The 21764-nt window shown below is 34.1% G+C and overlaps 1 protein-coding gene across 6 annotated transcripts in view; it reads right to left on the bottom strand.

Moving 5' to 3' along the window:
• Positions 1-255: 255 nt before the first annotated feature.
• Zdbf2 (zinc finger DBF-type containing 2) overlaps positions 256-21764 on the bottom strand; it is a 42788-nt gene continuing 21279 nt past the window's right edge. For 5 of the 6 annotated variants that reach the window (XM_078017896.1, XM_078017897.1, XM_040294792.2 and 2 more), the window contains 2 exons: positions 18084-18211; positions 256-11877 (listed from right to left, as the gene is read on the bottom strand). In XM_078017896.1, the coding sequence (XP_077874022.1) occupies positions 4839-11877; positions 18084-18211 (7167 nt within the window). In that variant the 3' untranslated portion in view covers positions 256-4838. The remainder of the gene's footprint in view (positions 11878-18083; positions 18212-21764) is intronic. The other variant, XM_078017898.1, reaches the window with a different exon arrangement.

The raw sequence follows: 21764 nt of genomic DNA, 5'->3' as shown, positions 1-21764 counted from the left end.
TTTGGGTGATGCTTGGATCCTCAGTACCCACCATAGGGCCAGGCCTGTAGAAGGGGTACAAGTAATAATTGTTAAATGTATGAATAAACTATTGTTTTGTGTATGATTGGTTTGGTGATAAATGTAAATTATAATTCTCAGTCACGCCTGTCACAATAGTTGTAAAAAGTCTATTTGTGGATAACCTCTAGGTGTGCCCCCATTTCAACGGATTATAAGAAGCTTTTCCCCTAACATAAGAACCGACACTGGATATCTTCTGTCACCACATTTATTCAAACTGACATCACATGGCTTCTGTTAAGATACACTGAGAACACAGAATTCCCAAAAACGCATAGATTACAAAGAAACATCAGACAAACTCAAACCAAGGAATATTCCACAAAGAAACCAGTTCATCTTCAAAATGCCATGCTATTAATACAGAGAAAGGCTGAAGAACTGCTCCATACTGAAAGAAACTAAAGAACCATGAAGTTTTCAATCCTGAATCAAATCCAGGACCTACAGAGGACATTTTGGGACAATCTGTAAAATCTGAATAAGGTCTGTAGAGTAGATGGTTATATCAGATCAATGTTGATTTCCTAATTTTGATGGTATGTATTGTAAGTATGTAGGAGAGTAACTTAAAATAAAAAGAGTGTTCACCACAACTAGTACACCATGAACACTTTCTGGTTCTGTGGCATATGTGGATTAGAATATGCAACTTGGATATGATTATCAAATTTCAGTTACCTGTAAGCAATCCATCATGAAAGGATTGAGGACATGGGGTAATATATTGACACTGAAAATTCAAATTCACTGAGCACAGGGAAAAAAAATGACCAAATGGTCAGTAAAAGAAGCATAGAGCATTGAAATGTGGGATAAAAATCACTCAAAAAAAGCAACTGTCAAATCTGGGCTTGGATTTGGTGATTAATCAATTATAGCAAATATTAAGAGGCATAAAGGGAACAGCTAGCCTCATATCTAATGGACTTATCATAATTGTTATCAGGAGACCATTACTGGCTTCATTAAAAACTAACTCTTAATACTATATAGTAATAGAAAGAAACAAAATAGAGACACATGCTATAACACAGATGAGCCTCAAAAATATCATGGTAAATGAAAGAAGGCAGACACAAAAGACTACATATGGTTCCATTTATATGAAATGTCCAGAAAAAGCAAAACTATAAAGACAGAAATTAGAATAGTGGTGGCCTAAAACTGGGGGTGTGAAGGGGAGATTAACTATAAACTATATCTCGATTTTCTCATCTAATAGTAATAATTATAGCATCTCAATAAGGGTTCTTTAAAGAGCGAATGAGATAATAAGCTTAGAACAATGAGCTGCACTGAGGAAAGGCTCAAGATGTATGCACAGCTTGAGAATCTGGAAAATAAATTTCTTTCCAGGCTTATTTAAAAGTGTATTAAAATAAATAAAACTAGAAAGAAATTTATCACAACATGAATACAATAAATTAAAAACACAGAAGAAAGTATAATAAACATTCAGCAACAAAAAATCCTAGACCTATTCCTTAAGATAAATAGCTTAAAATATTTTGGGAGAACTTTTAAAATACACATATATAAGGAATAAGAGCAAAGGAAAACATACTAAATTATCTTGTAATTCTGGATATTAGGATAAGGATAAGGACAAGGAAATACTGAGACTTGTACCTAGTCTCCTTTCCTTCCCTACATCTTCTTAAGTTGACATTTTGGCATGTAATTTCACAATTACAAGATTTTTCGGTATTTTCTACACATGAAAGTCTTTACTGAAAGACTTGACAGTAATTTTTTTTTAACTGGGGCCAAAAGCATCTACTTCACTGACATATGTACATTGTCTTTTATAATATAGGCTATGGTATTGGAGGCACTAAATTTTTCCCTTCCCAGTAGGCGTCAAACAATAAACGTAAAATGACTCCTGAACTCAATCCTATTCATGAGCACTTTCAATACAGGTAAACAGAGAGAAAAGTTGCTAATCCACCATTCTATCAGATAAATAAATGGTTGTTTAATTTTAATCCTTTGAAATAATCACTATTTTGAATATAATCTGTGTATCTTTGGTTAACTATTTTCTCACCAGCATCAACATTTATAATCTCTTATTTAATATCTCTCAGACCATTTATAAAAAGTACTTCTGTTTTAATTGTTCTCTGATTCTTTAAGTTTTTCCAGAAAGGCTTCTAATATGAGGAGAGAGTAGACACAAATTTCAATATTTAATAAATTTTATCTTGATAACTTCAAAAACAAGTTTACACTTTAAATTGCATTATAAAAAATACATTAGTCTTCACATTAGTTTTACATGGAAATATATAATTATTTGAATATTTAAATATAGCTTTTCTTTAAGCAAAAAAAAAGTGTTACTCAGAGCCCTAGTTACATAAATAATTTAAATGCACAAATGCAAAAACACACATTACACAATATTGTCCACATACTGTATAACTCAGGACAATTACAATAAAAATCTATGCAAGATACTGAAAAAGGACAAGATTGATAAAATATTCATTATGGTTGTAATTTGACTCTTTACTATGAAAAGAATATAATGCATTCGTGACTACACAAAATCACCAATTGTTTTATATAATCTGCAAATTAAGCCAACATTTATTTAGACAAAGGGGCACATCTTGTATCCTATCAAATTCTGAAAGCAATTCATTTCCAATTTAACTCAAGTAATAATTTTTACAATATCAAGTTTTCAAGCTTGCCTAAAATAATGATGGTTATAATAAGAACTTAGTAAATACTTCCAAGATGTTAAACAAAATCATCAGTGTTGTAGTGTTTATACTTTTAGAAATGTATATTTTAAATAAAAACCTTTTTACTTTTGTCCCTTAAAATGGTACTTAGACTAGCTTCTAATGTGTAAAAGGTAGTAACATTTTTTTTTAACTTTTATTCTTGATCACTCGCCTCTCCCTATGATGTAATCACAACAGATACAATTTGTCATATTTACATCTCACATTATTTCCACATGAATTCTTGCTTTTAAACTTACACTCAAAGAATGTCTATTGATAGTACCTAAGGGAGCAAAGTGTCTATTCCATAAAGAAAAAAGACATCAGTACCTAATCTGAGTATTTTCACATATTGGGTGTTTGTTTACTTCCTAATCAGTAGGACAGAGCTTTCTTTCTAAATTAAATTTGGAGGATGATTGTGAACTAGAGGCTCACAGTGATATTTTAAGAAAGGAAATTAAAATGTTTGTATATAATGAGGCAAGGTTGAAGAAATGCTATCTATGTTGCTTTGCAACGAAAAGATACACCACATTTGTCCACTTTTTTCAACATAATTATGTTTTAAATTTAGAAGTAAAGAAATTACATCAAAACACCATCATAACACACCCACAGGTTAAATAATGGCCCCTGAAACAAAACCACATTTATAGTTCATTAATTCTAAGGTAACACATTTTTTAATCTCTGAAATCAAGACACATCTTAACACTGACTCTAGTTTCAATAAAATATAGTAGTTACACAATATAGGTGAAATCATGTTTCCCCTTAACATCAATGACTGAAAGAGATTCAGGATCTTGGCTTAATAGGATAACTGGATTCATCTGTTCCAGCTTAACCAATGTTCCTGAATAAAGGATATGAATATGCTCAAGTATCCTAGACTTATGCTGTGTATCTTCACATCTTTTAATCTATTAAAATCAGTTAAAGATAAACTATCAAATCAATTATCTAATTAGATAGTGTAGGATAATTGATTTGATAGTTTAAGATAAACTGATGTACTAGTTTTTCACTTGCAAAATGGGCCTCCATTTAGGTTACCAGTTTTATTCAATTTTTTGAAATATTAAGTAATTTACTAAAGCAAATAATTAATGGCCTCCCCAAATAATATTAACAAGCCAATAATTTCAGTTCAAGTTATTAAAAGTGGTAGGTAGTAATGTATAAGATATTTTAAAGGGATAGGCCATAAAATTAACTAGTTTTTATATCAAACCACCAACCTTTTATGTAAAAGGGAGTAAAGGTGGTTAAAAAGCCTAATCATGCTAGTAAAATTTTTTCCCCTTAAGATCTAATAATGCTACAGAGGAGACTATGAGTCCATATCCAAATGAGGAAAGTTACAGACTTGCAGATCCAATTTAAATGAAGCAGAAGGAATTTGTATTGTATCTATAAAATCACCAGGCACTTTTTAAAACTGAAGATTATCGAATCTCATTCTCCGGAATGCTTTTAAGAGAAAGATAAATTATATTTTGTGATAGTTTTAAGTCAACCCTGTTTAAAAGCTGAGATAACTCATTATAGTTCCTTCTTTCTAATTATCCAGTTAGAATACTGTATTGACAATGCTTCTCTGATATAGAATGTAAGTATTTATGCATTTGTCTCAATTTTTTAAAAGATGGCATTAATAAGTTTTTTATGTTCATTCTCCTAATGTTATAACTTTCTTGCACAAGAAAGATCATAAAAAAAAATAAATAAGAAGGACATATTGAGGGACAAAATTCTATATACTGTGCTAAATTATATCATGACAAATTAAGATGAAGCTCTTCTACAGAAAATGTTGGACAAAAGTTGCTTCTGAATCTTTAAAATAAAAAAAAGGACCCTAAACACTAATTTTAAATGAATATAAAAGTTCTGAAAAATAATATCTATAGCAAAATAGTTTAAGGTTAGTTTTCCCACCAAAGTTGGGAAAGCTATGTGCACTGAAGTACCAAATGTATTTTAATTGAAGTACTGAATCCTCAACTAGACATAACACAAAAATTTCTATTTTACCTCATTACTTTTCATTTTGCTTGCAAGCCGAGTCACCATTCTATCAGAATCTGGTATGTAACACGAACTTCTCAAATCATATTCTCTAACAGGTATAGGCCTTTTCTTTTTGCGGCGATTCCTTCTCTTAGCCTTCTTTCTTCCTACAGCACTTCTTCCTACAGCACTTCTTCCTACAGCACTTCTTCTTCCAGCACGTCTTCCTACAGCACGGGAAGTGCGCTGCGCAGGCTGCTTCAGAGGACTCACGATAGCCCTTAACTTCTCTTTAGCACCAGCTGGTGTAACTGAGGTGTCCGAAGGTGTTTGAGTTGATTTATCCACCTCCTCTAGCCTACTGGCACCTGATTTTTTCTTCTTAAGATGCATTCTAAATAAAGTGGCCCTGGATTGGTACCTACGACGCAGAAAAGCAGAGTATTTTGAAATATATTTTCTAATTATGTCATTTGCTTTGGTCCGAATCCAAACTGACCATTTTTCTGAAGCTGTTCTGGCATTCTGACGGAGAATAACTGCTTTAAACACCTTTTTGGGAAAGCTTGGGTTTCTCATAACATTCTTTCTTTGAATTTTCTTTTTCCTTTTACTTTCAAAAAACTCATATTTAACTGGTTTTGGAGAGATTTTGGCAACATCACGACTTAAAAGAGTTAGCTGGAAACTACCTTCCTCTGGAAACTCACTAGCATTTACAACCTCTGAAGTTTCTAGAAATGTAGAAGATTCACTGGTCCTACAACGTGACCTCAATTCATATCTTGCTGGTATTATCATTTGAGATATTGAAACATGGTTTTGTACAGCATCATTGTCTCCCTCACTAAAGTTTAAGTCACTCTCATGATGAATGTGACATTTACAACATATGTCAGACTCTGATATTACCACGTTTGATGGAAAATTATTTACAATTTTCAGAAGTGATGGGCAATTATGGTTACTCTGTTTATATTTGCACAGAAACTGTAGATCATTATCACAAACACAATGGTTCGCTTTAGGTGAGTCGCAGGATTCATCTTCCTTCGGTTTAATATTTATAGAAGTAAGAATACGAATTACAGGTTTGGATTGTCCAGGCTCCAAAACTTTAATTTGTGTTCCGGGCAATTCAATTGTTCCAATTTTGATGATTTTTCTCTCTTTTCCGTCACTCTGCACACACTTTTTTTTGGGTGATTCTACCTCTAGTCTAACTATTTTTCTTTTCTTCAATGGGTAACTTATAAAACTGGTTTGAGTTCCATGGCTAACTTTTTCTATCTGGCTCTGAGAAGCCACAAACAAATTCTGTTTAGAAAGAAGCCTCTTTGCTAGAGGATAATGATAGTTTGGTTTCTCTACAGCCACTACACAGTCATCAATGTCTGAAAATCCACCTGCAATATCTTCAAAACTTGACACAGTTTGAACGGATGCAGTGGTTTGATTAAAGATAGGCCAGGCAATGTATCTTTCTTTATACAAAGTAATGATTTGGGTCTTCGCTTCATTATTAAAGTAACAGCGGAAATGACCTTCCTTAAAATCCTTCATAAGGGCATTAATTTTTGAGTGATTTCCTCTTATTATTCGAGACCACTTTCTTCCCAGAGATGAAGGAAGTATCTGTGATAAGGCCTCAATAACTGGTGCATCAAGATCATCCATGACCTTGTCTTTTCCCAGGTTCCTTCCAGAACCAGTCTTGGGGGCAGAGCCTGATTGGGAATCACGACTCTTTTCTCCTAAGTCAAAAGTTACCCTCTTAACTGGGCGTTTTTTAACAGCTTCTCCAGGCTGGTTAGAGTCAGAATGATGAGAGGGATCACACTGAAAACCCCTCTCAAAACAAGATTTACAACTTTCTTGATCTCTACGTTTTGACTTTAAAGCACTTTTTCTAACTGTCGTTTGACGGATCACTGATGTAGAAGAGGAAGTAGAGCCCGCTGCAGAAACATTAGACTCACAGCTTTTATCTTTTTGATCTTTCCAAAGGTTGTCTTCCTTGTCAGTTTGCTGTACTTGATGAGTCACTGATTGAGTACTGCTTTCCAAATTAAAATTTCTTTCAGTACGATTATATTCACAACTCTTATCTTCTGAGTCAATACTTCTATCAGGTCCTTGTGACTGGTAAGTCATGGACTGATCAGAGGCATCACCACTAAAATCTATTTCATTACCACAAGACTGACAAGTTGAGTCTCCCAGAATAATATAGTCATTCTTCCGGTTTATTATTTTGAAAGACTTCTTGGGTTGGCTTGCCACTGAGTGAGAAGAGGCTTCCAAAACACTTCTTAGTTGAGAACCACAGTAGTTACAGTAGTTATTTCCAACATCAATGGACTCTGTATTTATACAGCTGGTTTCTGGGATAGTCATGGGAGGTGGGTCAGTCACTAACTCAAGAGGAACATTAGAATCAGATATTACTTCACGGTCACAATCACTATCACTGGCCATCACATCCACAAACACCACTGGTGGAGAATCTGATTCTCCATCTGATGTTTGGGATGATGAGTTAACTACTATTTGAAAAGACACATCAGAATCAGACATCATTTCAGAATCACTTGGTTCGCTGGACTTTTCTTCCATGCCAAGCAGCTCTCTCTTCTGAAAGGTTGTTTCTTTGTAAGTCATTTGAGACGGGTCAACTTCTGACTGCAGATGAACACCAGAATCACATCTTATTTCAGAACAACAGGGTGTGTAGTTGTTATCTTCTAGGTCATTTTGATCCTCCTTTTGCAAGTTTATTTCTTTGACAGACACATGAGATTGATCTGCTACAAACTGAACAGGAACATCAGAATCATAACATGCCTCACAATCAACCAGTTTATAGCTCTTATCTTCCAGGTAAATATGGTCTTCCTTCAGATTGATTTCTGTGATAGATTTTTGCAACTGGCCAGCCACTGACTGACAAGAATCACTGGAATCAAAACGTATTTCAGGACCACAAGGATCACTGTTCTTAACTTCCAAATTAGCAGGCCTCTCTTCCAAAATTTGTGGTCCCTGAATCACTGATTGAAAGGGGATATTTGAAACATAAATTATTCTAGAACCACAAGGTTCATAGCCCTTATCATCCAGACAAACATGTCCTTCTCTTGAAAGATTTATTTCTTTAGCAGGCTCTTGAATTTTAGTCACAGACTGAAGAGTTTTGTCAGAATCAAAATTTATTTTCTTTTCTGTCACTCTGTCACTAGGAGTAACAATTTTATCTCCAAAGTCAACATGTTCTTTCCAAAGGTTGATCCCTGGAACTACTTCTTCAGTTTGGTCAGCTACTGGCTTAAGTACATCAGAATCATATATAGTTTTAAAACTCTTGGCTTCATCCCTCTTATCTTCCATGTCAATGTCTTCATCCTTCCAATGACTTATTTCTTTAACGGTTTCCCCGAGCTGGTCAGCCACTGATTGAAGAGAGTCATCAGAATCAAAACTTACTTCAGAATCACAAGACTGACTGTGCTTGCCTTCTACTTCAAAGTGCTCTGGCTCTACAGTAGTTATTTGAGGTCGACTGACTACTTCTTGAACCAAGAAATCAGAATCCAAACTTCTTTCAGAATTATATTGACTATTCTTACTTTCCAAATACATTTGATCTTCACTCGCAAGGTTTACTTGTTTAATAGCTACTTCAGGTGGGTTAACTGTAGACTGAAGAGAAATATCAGTATTATGCACTGCCTTTGAACCACTAGGTTCATCAATCTTATTTTCCAGGTACATAGTCTCTTCCTTCCATTGGTTTGTGCTCTTAATTACTTCAGGACGTTTAGGTAGTGTCTGAGGAGGGTCAACAAGATTGAAATGTATTTTAGAAGTACTAGGTTTGCTACCTTCATCTTTCAGATCAACATGTTTTTCCTTCAAAAGGGCCAGATGAGGTTGGTCAGTGATTGAATGAAGAGAGGCATCAATATTCACATTTATTCCAAAACCTTTAAGTACAGTACTTCGACCTTCTGGCTTAACATGATCCTTCCCCAAAATAGCTGACTGAGGTTTTTCAGCTATTGACTGAGGAAGGATCTCAGAACTGAAAAGTAGTTCAGAATCACCATGATAATGACTCTTTTCTACAATATGCTTCCTTTTCTCTTTTCTTTTAACAGCTACTTGAGGTTCTGCCATAGGATAATGAGGAATATCAGAATCTGAATTTATTTCAGAATCAGTAAGTTCAGCATTTTTATCTTGGAATTCAGCATACTTTTCTTTTTGAAGCCATATATTTTTAACAACTACTGTGGGTTTCCGAATCACTGACTGAAGAGGGATTTCAGAATCCAATCTTGTTTCAGAAGCACTTAATTCATTAGTCTTATTTTCAAAGGGTACATGCACTTCTTTCTCAAAGTTTATGTCTTTAAAGGGATCTTCAGAATGTCCAGTCATTGAAGGAAAAATGGTATGATAAGCCAAACTTAATTCAGAATCAGCAGGCTCATTTTCCTTATTTTTAAAGAGTACCTGCTCTTCTCTTTGAGGATTTAGCTTTTTATCAGCTACTTCAGGAGGATTAGTCACTGAATGAAGAGGGGCATAAGAATCCAAATTTATTTCAGAATCAATGAGTTTGTCATTCTTCCTTTCTAAATGTACGTATTCTTCTTCCTGAATGATTACTTCTTTAACAGCTACTTCAGGATGATCATTTCCTGAATGAAGGGGAATATCAGAATCAAAAGTTATTTCAGAAATACAAGATTCATTACTTTTATTTTCCAGATCAACAGGTTCCTCCTCACCAACAGCTACTTCAGGTTGGTCAACTACTGAGCAATCAGGAATATCAGAATCAAAAGTTATGTCAGAACTATTTGACTCACAGCTCTCATCTTCCAGGTTAATGTGATCTTCTTTTATTCTTTCAACATCCAGCTGAGACCGCTCAGTAACTGACAGAAGAGGGGAATCGGAATCAAATGTCAACTCAGAACTGGAGCACCCATAGCTCTTAACTTCCATGTCGACATTTAACTCTTTAAGATTTACTTCACCCAAAGCCCCTTGAGGTTGATCATTAGCTGACTGATAAAAAAAAGCATGAGAATCGAAACTTAGATAAGAAATGCTAGATGGAATACTCTTATTATTCTCTAGGTCATTATCTACTTTCTGAGGGTTTACTTCTTTAACTGCTACTTGAGATTCATCAGCCACTAATTGAGCATCAGCATGAAAACCCATTTCAGGACCATGAGACTCACAGTTCATATCCACAAGGTCAGCATTCTTCGCTTTCAGAAGATTTTTTTCTTCAACAGCCCTCTGGGGTTCATCAGCCACTGTCTCAAGAGAAACACCAAAATCAAGATGTGCTTTAGCACGACTGGGTTTACGTTTCTTATTTTTTAGGTGGACGTGTCTGTGTTTCAGTTTTTTTTCTTTGACAGTCATTTGAGGTCGGTCAACTACTAACTGAGGTGAAGCATCACAATCAAAACTTGATTCAGAACAACTGGATCCATAGCTTGCATCAACCAACCTAACATGAGCCTTCTTCCAAACTTGTTTTTCTGTAACAACCACTGAGGACTCATCAACCACTGACTCAAGTGAGAAAATGGAATCAGCACTTGATTCAGAGCTAGTCCATCCATAGTCCCTATCAACCAAACTAATGTGAACCTCCTGAGGAAGGTCTACTTCTTTCACAGGCTGTTGGCGGTACTTTTTAGCTGACTGAGGGAAGTCTTCATCATAATCAGAATTCATTTCAGAACCACTAGTATCATAGCTTTCATCAACCAGGCTAATACGCGCTGTATTCTGAAGACCTTCTTCTTTAACAATCACTTGTGATTGCCTGGTAACTGCCTGAAGAGAATCACTGCGATCAGAAATTTTTTCAGAAACACAAGATTTCTTATTCTTATGTGTTAAATCAGCATGTGTTTCCTCTAAAAGGTTTATTTCTCTATCAGACATTTCAGATTGATCAGTCAGTGAATGACAGGAGGAATCACAATCAAAACTCATTTCAGAATCTCTAGATTCATAGTTCTCATCTTCTTGGTCAACTCGCTCTTCCTTCCAAAGGTTTAAGTCTTGGACAGCCTCTTGAGATTGATCAGCTGCTGACTGAAGAGGACCACAATCAAACTTCACTTCGGAACTCAGTGAGAACTTTTGTTTCAAAAATGATGACTTCTTAAAAACCAAATGCTCTTCTTCTTGGCTACAATCCATATTTGAAAGAAATTCCTCATGGTGCTTTGGAATGGCATCTCCAAAGACTCCTCTATCAGAAGGCTTGTCAGTTTTGTTCAGATTTCCTGCCAAGTTAGATGCTAATCTGGAAGAAGATTTAACTCTTACAGAATTTTCAGTACCCTTAAGTTCACAGAATTTAAAGCCAGGTGACAATTCACCCTGAGATTTTACTTCTTTCTGTAAAACCAACTTATCTGAATTTACACATAAAGGTTTCCTATTTGATTCTTTAGGATTCTTATATGAAACTGAAGTTCCTACAAGGGCTGATGGCACAGGATTTCTAGAGACCATGTCTAGCTGTTCAAGGTGTGTGTGAGCTTTGTTTGGGTCACATTTGCTAACTGAATCCAAGTGGACTGCTAGTGGTAACCTAGCAGTAGTAGTCGCAACTGGCCTATCATAAGACCTCTCAGGTAAACAACTGGCAGGAGCATTACAAATCACTGGGGGACGTACTGGATTTTTTCCACTATTTGTAGCTTGACCAATATCTACTGGATTTATTCTTTTCATACCACCACTCTCAATTTTAGGAACAAACTCCAAGGACTGCTGCTGTCCCTTCTCCAGTTTTTGAATAACTGATGGTCGAATTGATATCTCCCTTACAGGCTCCTGTGACTGATCACTAGGTTCAGAAGTCAACTCTTCAACAGAATCAGAACTCTCAGAGAGTGTTTCTTCTTCTATGGTTTCAGGAGTGTCCTGAGCATATTCTTCAGAAAAGAAATCTTCCAAATGAACCACTTCAGGTGATGCAGCATTCATAGACATCTCATTTTGTGTTCCTCTAAAAAAGAAAAAAAAAAAGGAAAAAAAATATGCAATAGTAAGCGTTATTTTCTTTCTACTTTAGGCAATTCTTAAAGGACAAAGAATCAAGGCAATTACACTAAACAGTATATTGCATGTGCTTCAGGGAAGTAATTGTTTCAAAGAAGAACCTATTTAATAAACAAAAATGGCTCCCTCACATGAGAAAGAAATGCAAATTAAACCACATCTCATTTTTTAGTCATTTATTAGAGAAGTAAATAGCAGAAAACTTGACACAAATTACTTAACCTTATATGCCTCAGATTCCACCTCTAAAAAATGGAATAATATTATTTTTTCTCATGAGACCATTTTGAGGAGTAAATTAGCCATTATGTGTAAAGAGCATTTAAAAAGAAAAAAGCTGGCACATTTGCAAGGATTCACTAATGTCAACTATTATTAAATTATTGTTTTGACAAGGGTACTTCAATACACTGTTGGTAGGAATAGATAAGTTAACTTCAGATTATTGGTTAACCTTTTCTGACTGGTAACCTTTACAAAGAGCAATGTAGGAATGTCAATTAAAATTTTAAGTGTATACTCCCTCTGATCTAGTAATTCCCCTACTGGTTTTCTCATGTGTTTAATTAATTAGGAATATATGAGTATTCACTCTTTATTTTAATTTCTGATAATAGCAAACCAACAGATCCACCTTTTGGGGGGAGGAGGTTTGCCAGGGACTGAACTAAGGGCACTCAACCACTGAGCCACATCCCCAGCCCTATTTTGTTATTTTGTTTAGAGATAGGGTCTCACTGAGTTGCTTAGTGCCTCACTTTTGCTGAGGCTGGCTTTGATCTCAAGATCCTCTTGCCTCAGCTCCCCCAGCTGCTGGGATTACAGGCATGTGCCACCACACCCAGTGGATCCACCTTTTTCAAAATTTTGTAATTTATTTTTTTATTTGTTCTTTTCAGATTACATGACAGTAGAGTGTATTTTGACATATCATACATACATGGAGCATAACTTATTCTAATTAGGATCCCATTCTTGGTTGAACATGATGTGGAGTTACACTGCTCATTTATTCATATATAAACATAAGAAAGTTATGTCTGATTCATTCTATTGTCTTTCCTATTCTCATCTCCCCTCCCTTCCCTTCATTCCCTTTGTCTAATCCAATGAACTTCTATTTTTCCCTCCAACCCCTTGTTGTGTTAGCATCCACATTTCAGAGAGAACATTTGGCCTTTGGTTTTTCTGGGATTGGCTTATTTCACTTAGCATGATAGTCTCCTGATGAGTGGATCCACTCATCAACTGGGTACTGGTTAAATAATTAATGGTTTTTAATAAAACAATGTAAGTTTAAAAAATAAAGGCAGCTTTATGTGTACTAATAAAAATCAATCACTATAAGCATTGTTACTGAAAATCAAATTAAGTCTACCTAGAACACTAAATATTATAATGCTAACACTAAAATGGGGAGGAGAGACAATACACTTGGAATATGTTTAGAGAGGGCAGATACGAAAATGGTATCTACTTGTTACCTGTGGGGGGAAAACTTTTTTTTTTTGAGATGGGTCTTGCTATGTTGCCCAGGTTGGTCTCTCACCCCTGGGGTCAATTTTCCTACCTCTACCTTTCAAGCAGCTACAACTATAGGCATGTGCCACCACACCTGGCTTTAGAGTCACTTTTGAATTATGCCTCTGTATACACATTTCCCATTCAAATATTTAAATTATTTTTTAAAAGTCCTAAAATTTTGTACCTAAAATCAGCCAAGGAATCTTTTTACTAGCATCAGGACTCAGAACATATTAGTAATCGCTCTTTCATATTTATAAGCAACTGATCTATACCATCTTCTAAATTCTTAAAAAGGCAAAAATCCAGTCATAAAACAACCATCTCCCAAGGACTTTCTACTATGTGATAAATCCTATGTTAAAGGAAATTCAAAGAAAGATGATCTATCTGCCTTTCAAGGAGCATTCAAGTAGTGGCAGAAGGTATTACAGAAAATCACTGTAATTCAAAATGATAAGTAGTCACCATATCTAGATCTACAAAAAAGATTAAACTACAAGAGCCAAAAGGAGCTTAAGGAGACATGAAAAAATAATGTAAGGCAGTATTCTAGATGAGATTCTCAAAGAGAAAAAGAGGTAAAAAAAGAAAATCTTATTTAGAAAACTTAATTTAGGTTAAAATTAAGGTTACATAAACAAACAGTGACTTTAATTAATATCAGAATGTACATGGTTAATGTGAGACTTTAACATTAAGGAAACTAAATGAGGGGACTACTATAGGAACTCTGTATATCTTCTCGATTTTTCTATATATCTAATGCTGTTTTAAAAAATAATCTGTAGAGTCCCAGCAACACACAATATGTCTACAAAAATCAGAAATAACTGAAAGTAAAAAAATAAATCCTAAAACTTTTATTAAATATTTTACAATTTGAAAAATGCCATGTTTGCCTAACAAGCATATGTACCAACAACATACAACTGTCCTTTTTTTAACAAAGTATTTCCCATTCCCAAATAAAATTATTATCTTATTTAATATTAATTTGGGATTTAAAAAATAAAACAGTTAACCCTGACATCAAAATAATATGATGGGGCAAAAAAATTTTTTTCCATACTTTTGAACTCTAATAAAACAAATATTTAAATAATAATAATAATAATCAATGAGATTACAGCGCAATAAAAATTTTTACCTTAGTTTTTAAGGACACTAGACTATCTTCATTTCTCTTAAGGACTATCACAACTATCACTGTTCTAAAAATATAATTTTAAAACAGAACAGGAAAGTAAGGAGAGGGAGAGAAGGAAGAATCACACAACTTTTAAAAATTGATAAAAATTCCAAAAAGGTTAGAAACTGCTATCTACATCTTTTGATTTGCTTCTATAATTGTGGGATTAAAATTTTCAACTAAATCATAACCCATATTTCTAGTTATTTGTAATTTAACTCTATACCAGAAAAAGCTCTCCAAAAATCTAAGATTGAAGATAATAAAGAAAAAATTACATAAAGGTATTAAAAAAGTCATATAAAGCTTTTATGTAACTATTGAGCTAAAAATGATTTATTTAACTATCAATAAAACAATTATATATCAAAAGCTGTGAGGTATTGCCAAAATGAAAATGTACTTTTAAGTCCTCCTGCATAATAAAAGAATTATTAAACACAAATTAAGTGAGCATCTAATTCAAGAAGATAGAAAAAGAACACCAAACTACCCTAGTAAAAAGGAAAATAAGCCAGGTGCAGTGGCACATACTTGTAATCTCAGCAGCTTGGAGGCGAGGCAGGAGGACTGCTAATTTCAACAACTTTAGCAAGGCCCTAAGCAACTCAGTGAGACCCTGTCTCTAAATAAAGTACAAAAAAGGGGGCTGGTGATGTGGCTCAGTGTTTAAGTGCCCCTGAGTTTAATCCCCACTACCAAAAAGTAAAGTGAAATAAATTAAGAAAAAAGAAAAACTAATAAATAAGAAAAAAACTAAAGCTAGAGCTAATTTTTAGAAAGACTAATAAAGAAATCTACAATGTCTCTAGAAAGACAGAAAAAAAATAAAGAAACTATAAACTCTATAATTTAGAAAAAAATAAAAACAAACAATGTAATACCTACATGGATTTTGAAAACTTGAGGGGACAAAGTGGTATTCAAGATCAGATATGTGGGCTGGGATATAGATCAGTGGCAAAGCATTTGCCTTGCAATCACAAAGCCCTGGGTTCAATCCCCAGTTCAAAAAAAAAAAAAAAAAAGAGAGATCAGATATTATGTATATGTACACACACATACATACATACAGAGACAAAACAAAATACAGAAATTAGATATTACAGGTGTGATGACATTTTATATCAGTATAAATTAGAAATACATTTATAAAAGAATTAAGTCCTGCCTCATACCCCATATAAAAACAAATTCTAGGATTATTTAAAATATTTAAAAGAAGAAACCAGGACATTAAGGAAAAAATATAAAAAAGAAACCACAAAGGAAATTTTTCCTTAGACCTGATTATATTAAAATATTTAATTTGTCTAGTGTAGTGATGCCAGCCTATATCCCAGCTACTCAGGAGGCTGAGTCAGAAGGATTTCGAGTTTGAGGCCAGTCTTGGAAATTTCTTAAGACTCTGTCTCAAAAATAAAATAATATAGACTAAGGATGTAGCTCAGTAGTAGAACACCCATAGGTTTTATTCCAGCACCAGAAAAAAGGAAAAAAAAAAAGTTGCATTTCCATATAGGAAAGAAAGAATAAAAGCATGTACAGTTAAAAGACAAAAAACAGATTCTAAGAAAATACTAGTAACATATTTAAAATACAAAGAACTATTATCAAAAAAAGAACTATCATCCATATTTAAATACTGCTTGCAGATTCAAAGTATAGAAACAATAGAAAACTGGGCAAAGTATATGAATAAACAATACATAAGATAAGAAGCTGGGTAAATATGAGAATTTCTTGTACCAGTTTTGTAATGTTTCTGTATGCCTGAAATTATTCCATAGTGAAAAGTTAAAAAAATAAAGACTTTTTTAAGGTCCATATAATCTGACCTCGAAGTTCAAATTCCAGGAATTTAAACCATAGAAATAGAGAGTTGTAAACTAGAAACACTCACATTTGACCCAGGATAGTCTATCTTTCCACCAGCTTAAAAAAAAAATAGATTTTAAGAAGAAATTCTCTACTAAAACATTTTCACCATTTCTGGGTTAGTGTCTTGCAAAGCAGAAGTTTATCACTTTTTCTACCAGTGGTGTGCATCTCAGCTAATTTTGTAGGTGTGCTAATATTTATCTTACCTTGTCTTCTACAACTAGAGCTGAAAAATCACTATGGTATTTTATCTGATTTTCTTTTCTTTTTTCTTTCTTTCTTTCTTTTTTTTTTTTTTTTTTCTTGTCTTGGGTATTGAACCTTGGGTGGCTCTACCACTGAGCTACATTCCTAGCTCTTATTTTTTTTTTTTTTTTTTTTACTTTGTGGTAAAGTTTGCTTAAATTGCCCAAGCTGCATTTGGATTTGTAATCCTTTTGCCTCAATTTTCCGACTTTCTCAGATTATACCACCACATTCAGCTTAACCTCTTTTCTTTCTACCAATGTTTTTCTTTTACATAGGACATGTTACCAAACTATTTATTTTTATTAAAACAGCCAAAACAAACTGATGTAAGACAAGCCATCAATGTTAAGATCATAAAAGGAGACAATTCTATTTGATACCTCTTCTTCTCAGAGTTAGCAAACAGTTCCATTAATGTAGAAATTTACTTAGTTTTTTACTTTGACTATTCTTACTCTGCTGTCACCCAGGTTTTCTGGTGCTAATGTTTTTTTCCCAAAATCTTTTATTGATGCATTACAGTTGTAAGTACTAGAGGAATCTGTTGTTACATATTCATACTTGCACACAATGTAGCAATATAATTTGATCAATATCATTCCCCAGTATTTCTCCTTTCCCAGCCATCCTCCATCCCTGGGTTCCTTTCCTCTATTCTATTTATTTCCCTTTAATTTTCATGAAACACACCCCACCTTTATTTTCATTTTTTATAACTTTCACACATGAGAAAAAACACAACCTCTGACATTCTGACTTTTTTCACTTAACATAATGGTCTCAAAGTTCCATCCCTACAAATGACATAATTTCTGCTACTAATCTTTTAAGAACTATTTTTGCTCACCTTTTTATCCCTATTTAATCCTATGAGACACATATTAAAAACTTAATGATATATAATTATTTGTTGGCCAAAAACATTTAGGAAAAAGCATAGTATAGTCCCTATCTCCTATAGGGAAATTTTTTGTTACCTTTTTTGCAGTGGTGGGAATTAAACCCAGGGCCTCATGCATACCAGGTAAGCACTGTACCACTGAACTGCACCCTAGCCCTGTAGTGAAATTTTGTCTAGTGATGTCCATTTGCAATTTTTACTTCTTTTTGGCTTAAGTAAAAAAATTTCACTACAGGGCTGGAGGTGCAGCTCAGTGGTAGAGCCCCTGCATTCAATCCCATTCGATCCCTAGTACCACACAAAATAATAATAATAACAACAACAACAGTAGTAGTAGTAGCATTAACAGAGACAACTACTGTATCATAAAACTATGTGATACTATTATTCCACTGAGCTACCTTACCTGTTCTCTTGATAATTATATGGGTGATGTCGCAGTACGTCCTGCAAGAAACGTTCCATCAAACTACTGGTACATATCCGACGTCTACTCTGTCTGGTCAAGCTTCTGTGCTGAGCACTGAACAAATGCTATAAAGAAAAAGTGAGTATTTTTAAATGAGTAATATTCATTTGTAAGAATTCACAAGGTGGATTCAATTATATATTCCTGGTAGAGACATAAACTGATATCCTCTCTGTAGAGCAATTCTAAAATACAAATCTAAAAACCATTAAACTATCTTTCCCTTGGATACCGTAACTGCATTTCTCTAAATATATCCTAAGGAAATCATCTCAAATGTGAATAAGATGTCAAAAGAGTGCTTATCACACTATGTAATTAAAAAAAAACCTGAAAACTCTTAAGTGTCCATGAACGAAATCCTTAAATTACAATATGCCCTAAGATGTAAAATTATACAGCTATCTAAAATAATACAAATTTTAATAACATAGAGAATTGTTACGTATCAAAAAAAATGGGAAATGCAAATATCACATGTTTAGTTTTAACTCAAATTACAGTTTTAAAATGAATATACAAGTTAATGGAAGAAAATACACCAAAATCTTAGAAGCATTTATATTTGTGGTATAATTATGGATAATTTTAAAGTTTTTCTTATAAATCCTTATTTTTATAATAAAAATCTGCTAAAAGAGAGAACATGGTTGGATGCTTTTATCTCACTGCTACTATGGATTGAACTCAGGGGGGCTTTACCACTGAGCTAAGTCCCCAGCCCTTTTTATTTTTTTATTTTGAGACAGGGTCTCATCATTTGCTTAGGGCCTTGCTAAGGTGCTAAGGCCGGCCTTGAACTTGGGATCCTCCTGCCTCAGCCTCCCAAATTGCTGAGATTACAGGTATGCACCACTGTATCCCAGCTGGATCCTTATATTTTAAAAGAACAAAGATTAATTCACAAAAAATTCTTCTTTTTACTTCAGAGGTTAAAAATTCTGTCTTAAGTAAATACTGGCATAAATACACTAAATTCTTTTGTCCACAGAAAGATTCTGCCTTCACAAATATTATTTTGTGGACTAAAGTATATGATGTACCAAACACAGTGTTATTTTGTTTACGCAATAGTCTTGTTGATTTTTCAGTGTATGACTAATAAGTGTTCCCTTTAGACATAAAGAATCTGGGCAACAAAGAAAGTAATTGTCCAAAGGTATATACCTAGCAAGTAGTAAGGTCAGGACTTGAGTCAACAACTAAAGTTTATAATAATACTGGGAGGAAATCATGTTTTACACAACATAGTAAATGTGCCAAAAGAACTTAAAATCAGGTTGCTACCTCCTGACCACTGTTAACAACTCTTGGAATCATTTCTTCCATGTTGATTTCAGAGGTTTTCTCTAGTCCTACTTAAGCTCCAGTAAGAATCTAAAATCATGACAATCTTGGGGCTATGGGTATAGCTCTGTGGTAGAATATTTGCCTAGCATGCACAAAGCCTTAAGTTTGATCTCCAGCACCAAAAAAATACATATGTGACAATCTTGAAATCCTCCTGCTACAACAAAACTCCCCACTGTCCAGTATCCATCATCAAAGTTACACCACTGGTAGTTAAAGGGAACACATGCACGAGGGAACAAAGATTCAATTAAAATCCAACCCTGTGCTCTCTCTGCCAAGACGAAAAGAAAAAAAGCGATGGAAAACTGTATTTACATAAATTCTAGTAACCACCACATTTTATATATCCCAGAAGGGTTCCTTTACAATTTTCAAATTGATATATAACATACATAAATACAAAAATTATATGCATAAGTTCAAATTATCACAAAATAAACACATCCATAACCATCTATGAAAAATTAGCAAGCACCTATTAATTTCTCTAATGTCCCATAGCAATCTAATATTCCTTCCCACCTCCCCAAAAGTTAACTACTGTCCTGATTTTTAATACTACAATTGTTTCCCCCACTACTGGGGAATGAACTCAGGGGCTTGCACATGCTAGGCAAGCGTTCTACCACTGAGCTACATCCCCAGCACCTGGTAGCAGGGATTGAACCCAGGGCTGCTTAACACTGAGCCACATCCCCAGCCCCTTTTCAAATATTTTAAATTTTGAGACAGGGTTTTGCTTAGGGCCATGCTAAATTGCTGAGGCTGGGTTTGAATTTGCGATTCTCCTGCTTCTGCTTCCCAAGCCGCTGGAATTACAGGCATGTGCCATTGCGCTGGCCCCCAGACCTTCTGTAAAATTTTGAGACGGGGTCTCACTAAGTTGCCCAGGCTGGCCTGGAACTTGCAATCCTCCTGCCTCAGCCTCCAGAATAGCTGGAATTATAAGCATGCACCACCATGCCCAGAAATATTGGAGTTTTGAAAGGGACTAAAATTCATAAAAATTGAGTCATACAACATTTATTCTTTTGCATTCAGCTTCTCTTACTCAATATTATATTTGAGATATTCTTACATGTTAGCTGAGGTTTGGTTATTTTCACATCTGTATTCCACTGTATAAATAATAATTTATTTATCCATTCTGCCCTTGATAGACTTTTGTGTTGTTACCAGCACTTGGCTAGTACAAATAATGTTACAAAGAACCTTCTGATACGGCTTTTAGTGCCAATGCACATATATTTTTATTGAGTATGTTACTAGGAATGGAACTTCTAGGTCATAAATTTTGCATATGTTCAGCTTTAGAATTCATTGTAGGCTAGTCTTCCAAAGTAGCTGTACTTATATTCTACCAGCAGTGTATCATAGTTTGCACTGTTCTACTTCCTCATCAACACTTGGTATTGTCTTTTTAAATTTTAGCTATTCTGGAAAGTGTTCAATTTTATATCACTGTATTCTTAATCTGCAATTTTTATGATAGCTTTCATATTTACTGGCCATTTGCATATCATCTTTTATGATGGGTTTGTTCAAATCTCTTCCTGTTTTTTAAATAGATGTTCAGTCTCTTTCTTATTAACTTGTGGAAATTTATTATTTATTCTGGACATGAATTCCTTGGTCAGTTATATTTCTCAAGTACCATCTTCCTCTCAGTGGCTTGCCTTTTCATTTTCTTAATAATTTTCCTGAGTTTCTTAATCTTGTTGCAGGCCAGTGTGTTAATTTTTATTTTTCAGTGCTTTTTGTGACCAGAAAACTCTTCCTAACTCCAAAGTCATGAAGAGTTTCTCCTGTTTCTAGAAGCTTTATTGTATTTGTATAATATTTATATTTATAGTCCATTTGGGATTCATTTTTGTATAGAGGATGATTCATTAATAAACTTTCATGTTTTTCCTATTATAGATATCTAATTTCACCAGTATCATTTACTTAAGAAATTCCTGTCCTCATTGCTCTGTAATGCCACCTTTGTCATATATCAAATATTCATATACATCTATTTCTGCAATGTCTGGTCCTTATAACTTTGCACCAAGACTGTACTGTCTCAATAGCTGTAGTTTAATAAGTACTGACATCTGCTAGAGTATGTCCTCTCATTTTGATCTTCATTAAGATTATCCTGGTTATTAGCTTTTTTTCATTATCATTTTTATTCATTATCATTTTATTAGCTTTTTATTTTAAAAATATTTTTCTGAGATTTTGACTGGAATTTCATTGGATAAAAAAATAACAATATGGGAA

Source organism: Ictidomys tridecemlineatus, chromosome 7, assembly GCF_052094955.1.
Source record: "Ictidomys tridecemlineatus isolate mIctTri1 chromosome 7, mIctTri1.hap1, whole genome shotgun sequence".
NCBI classification, from domain to species: Eukaryota; Metazoa; Chordata; class Mammalia; order Rodentia; family Sciuridae; genus Ictidomys; species Ictidomys tridecemlineatus.
Note: the sequence above shows the minus strand (reverse complement) of the source record. Positions and strands in the feature narration are given on the sequence as shown.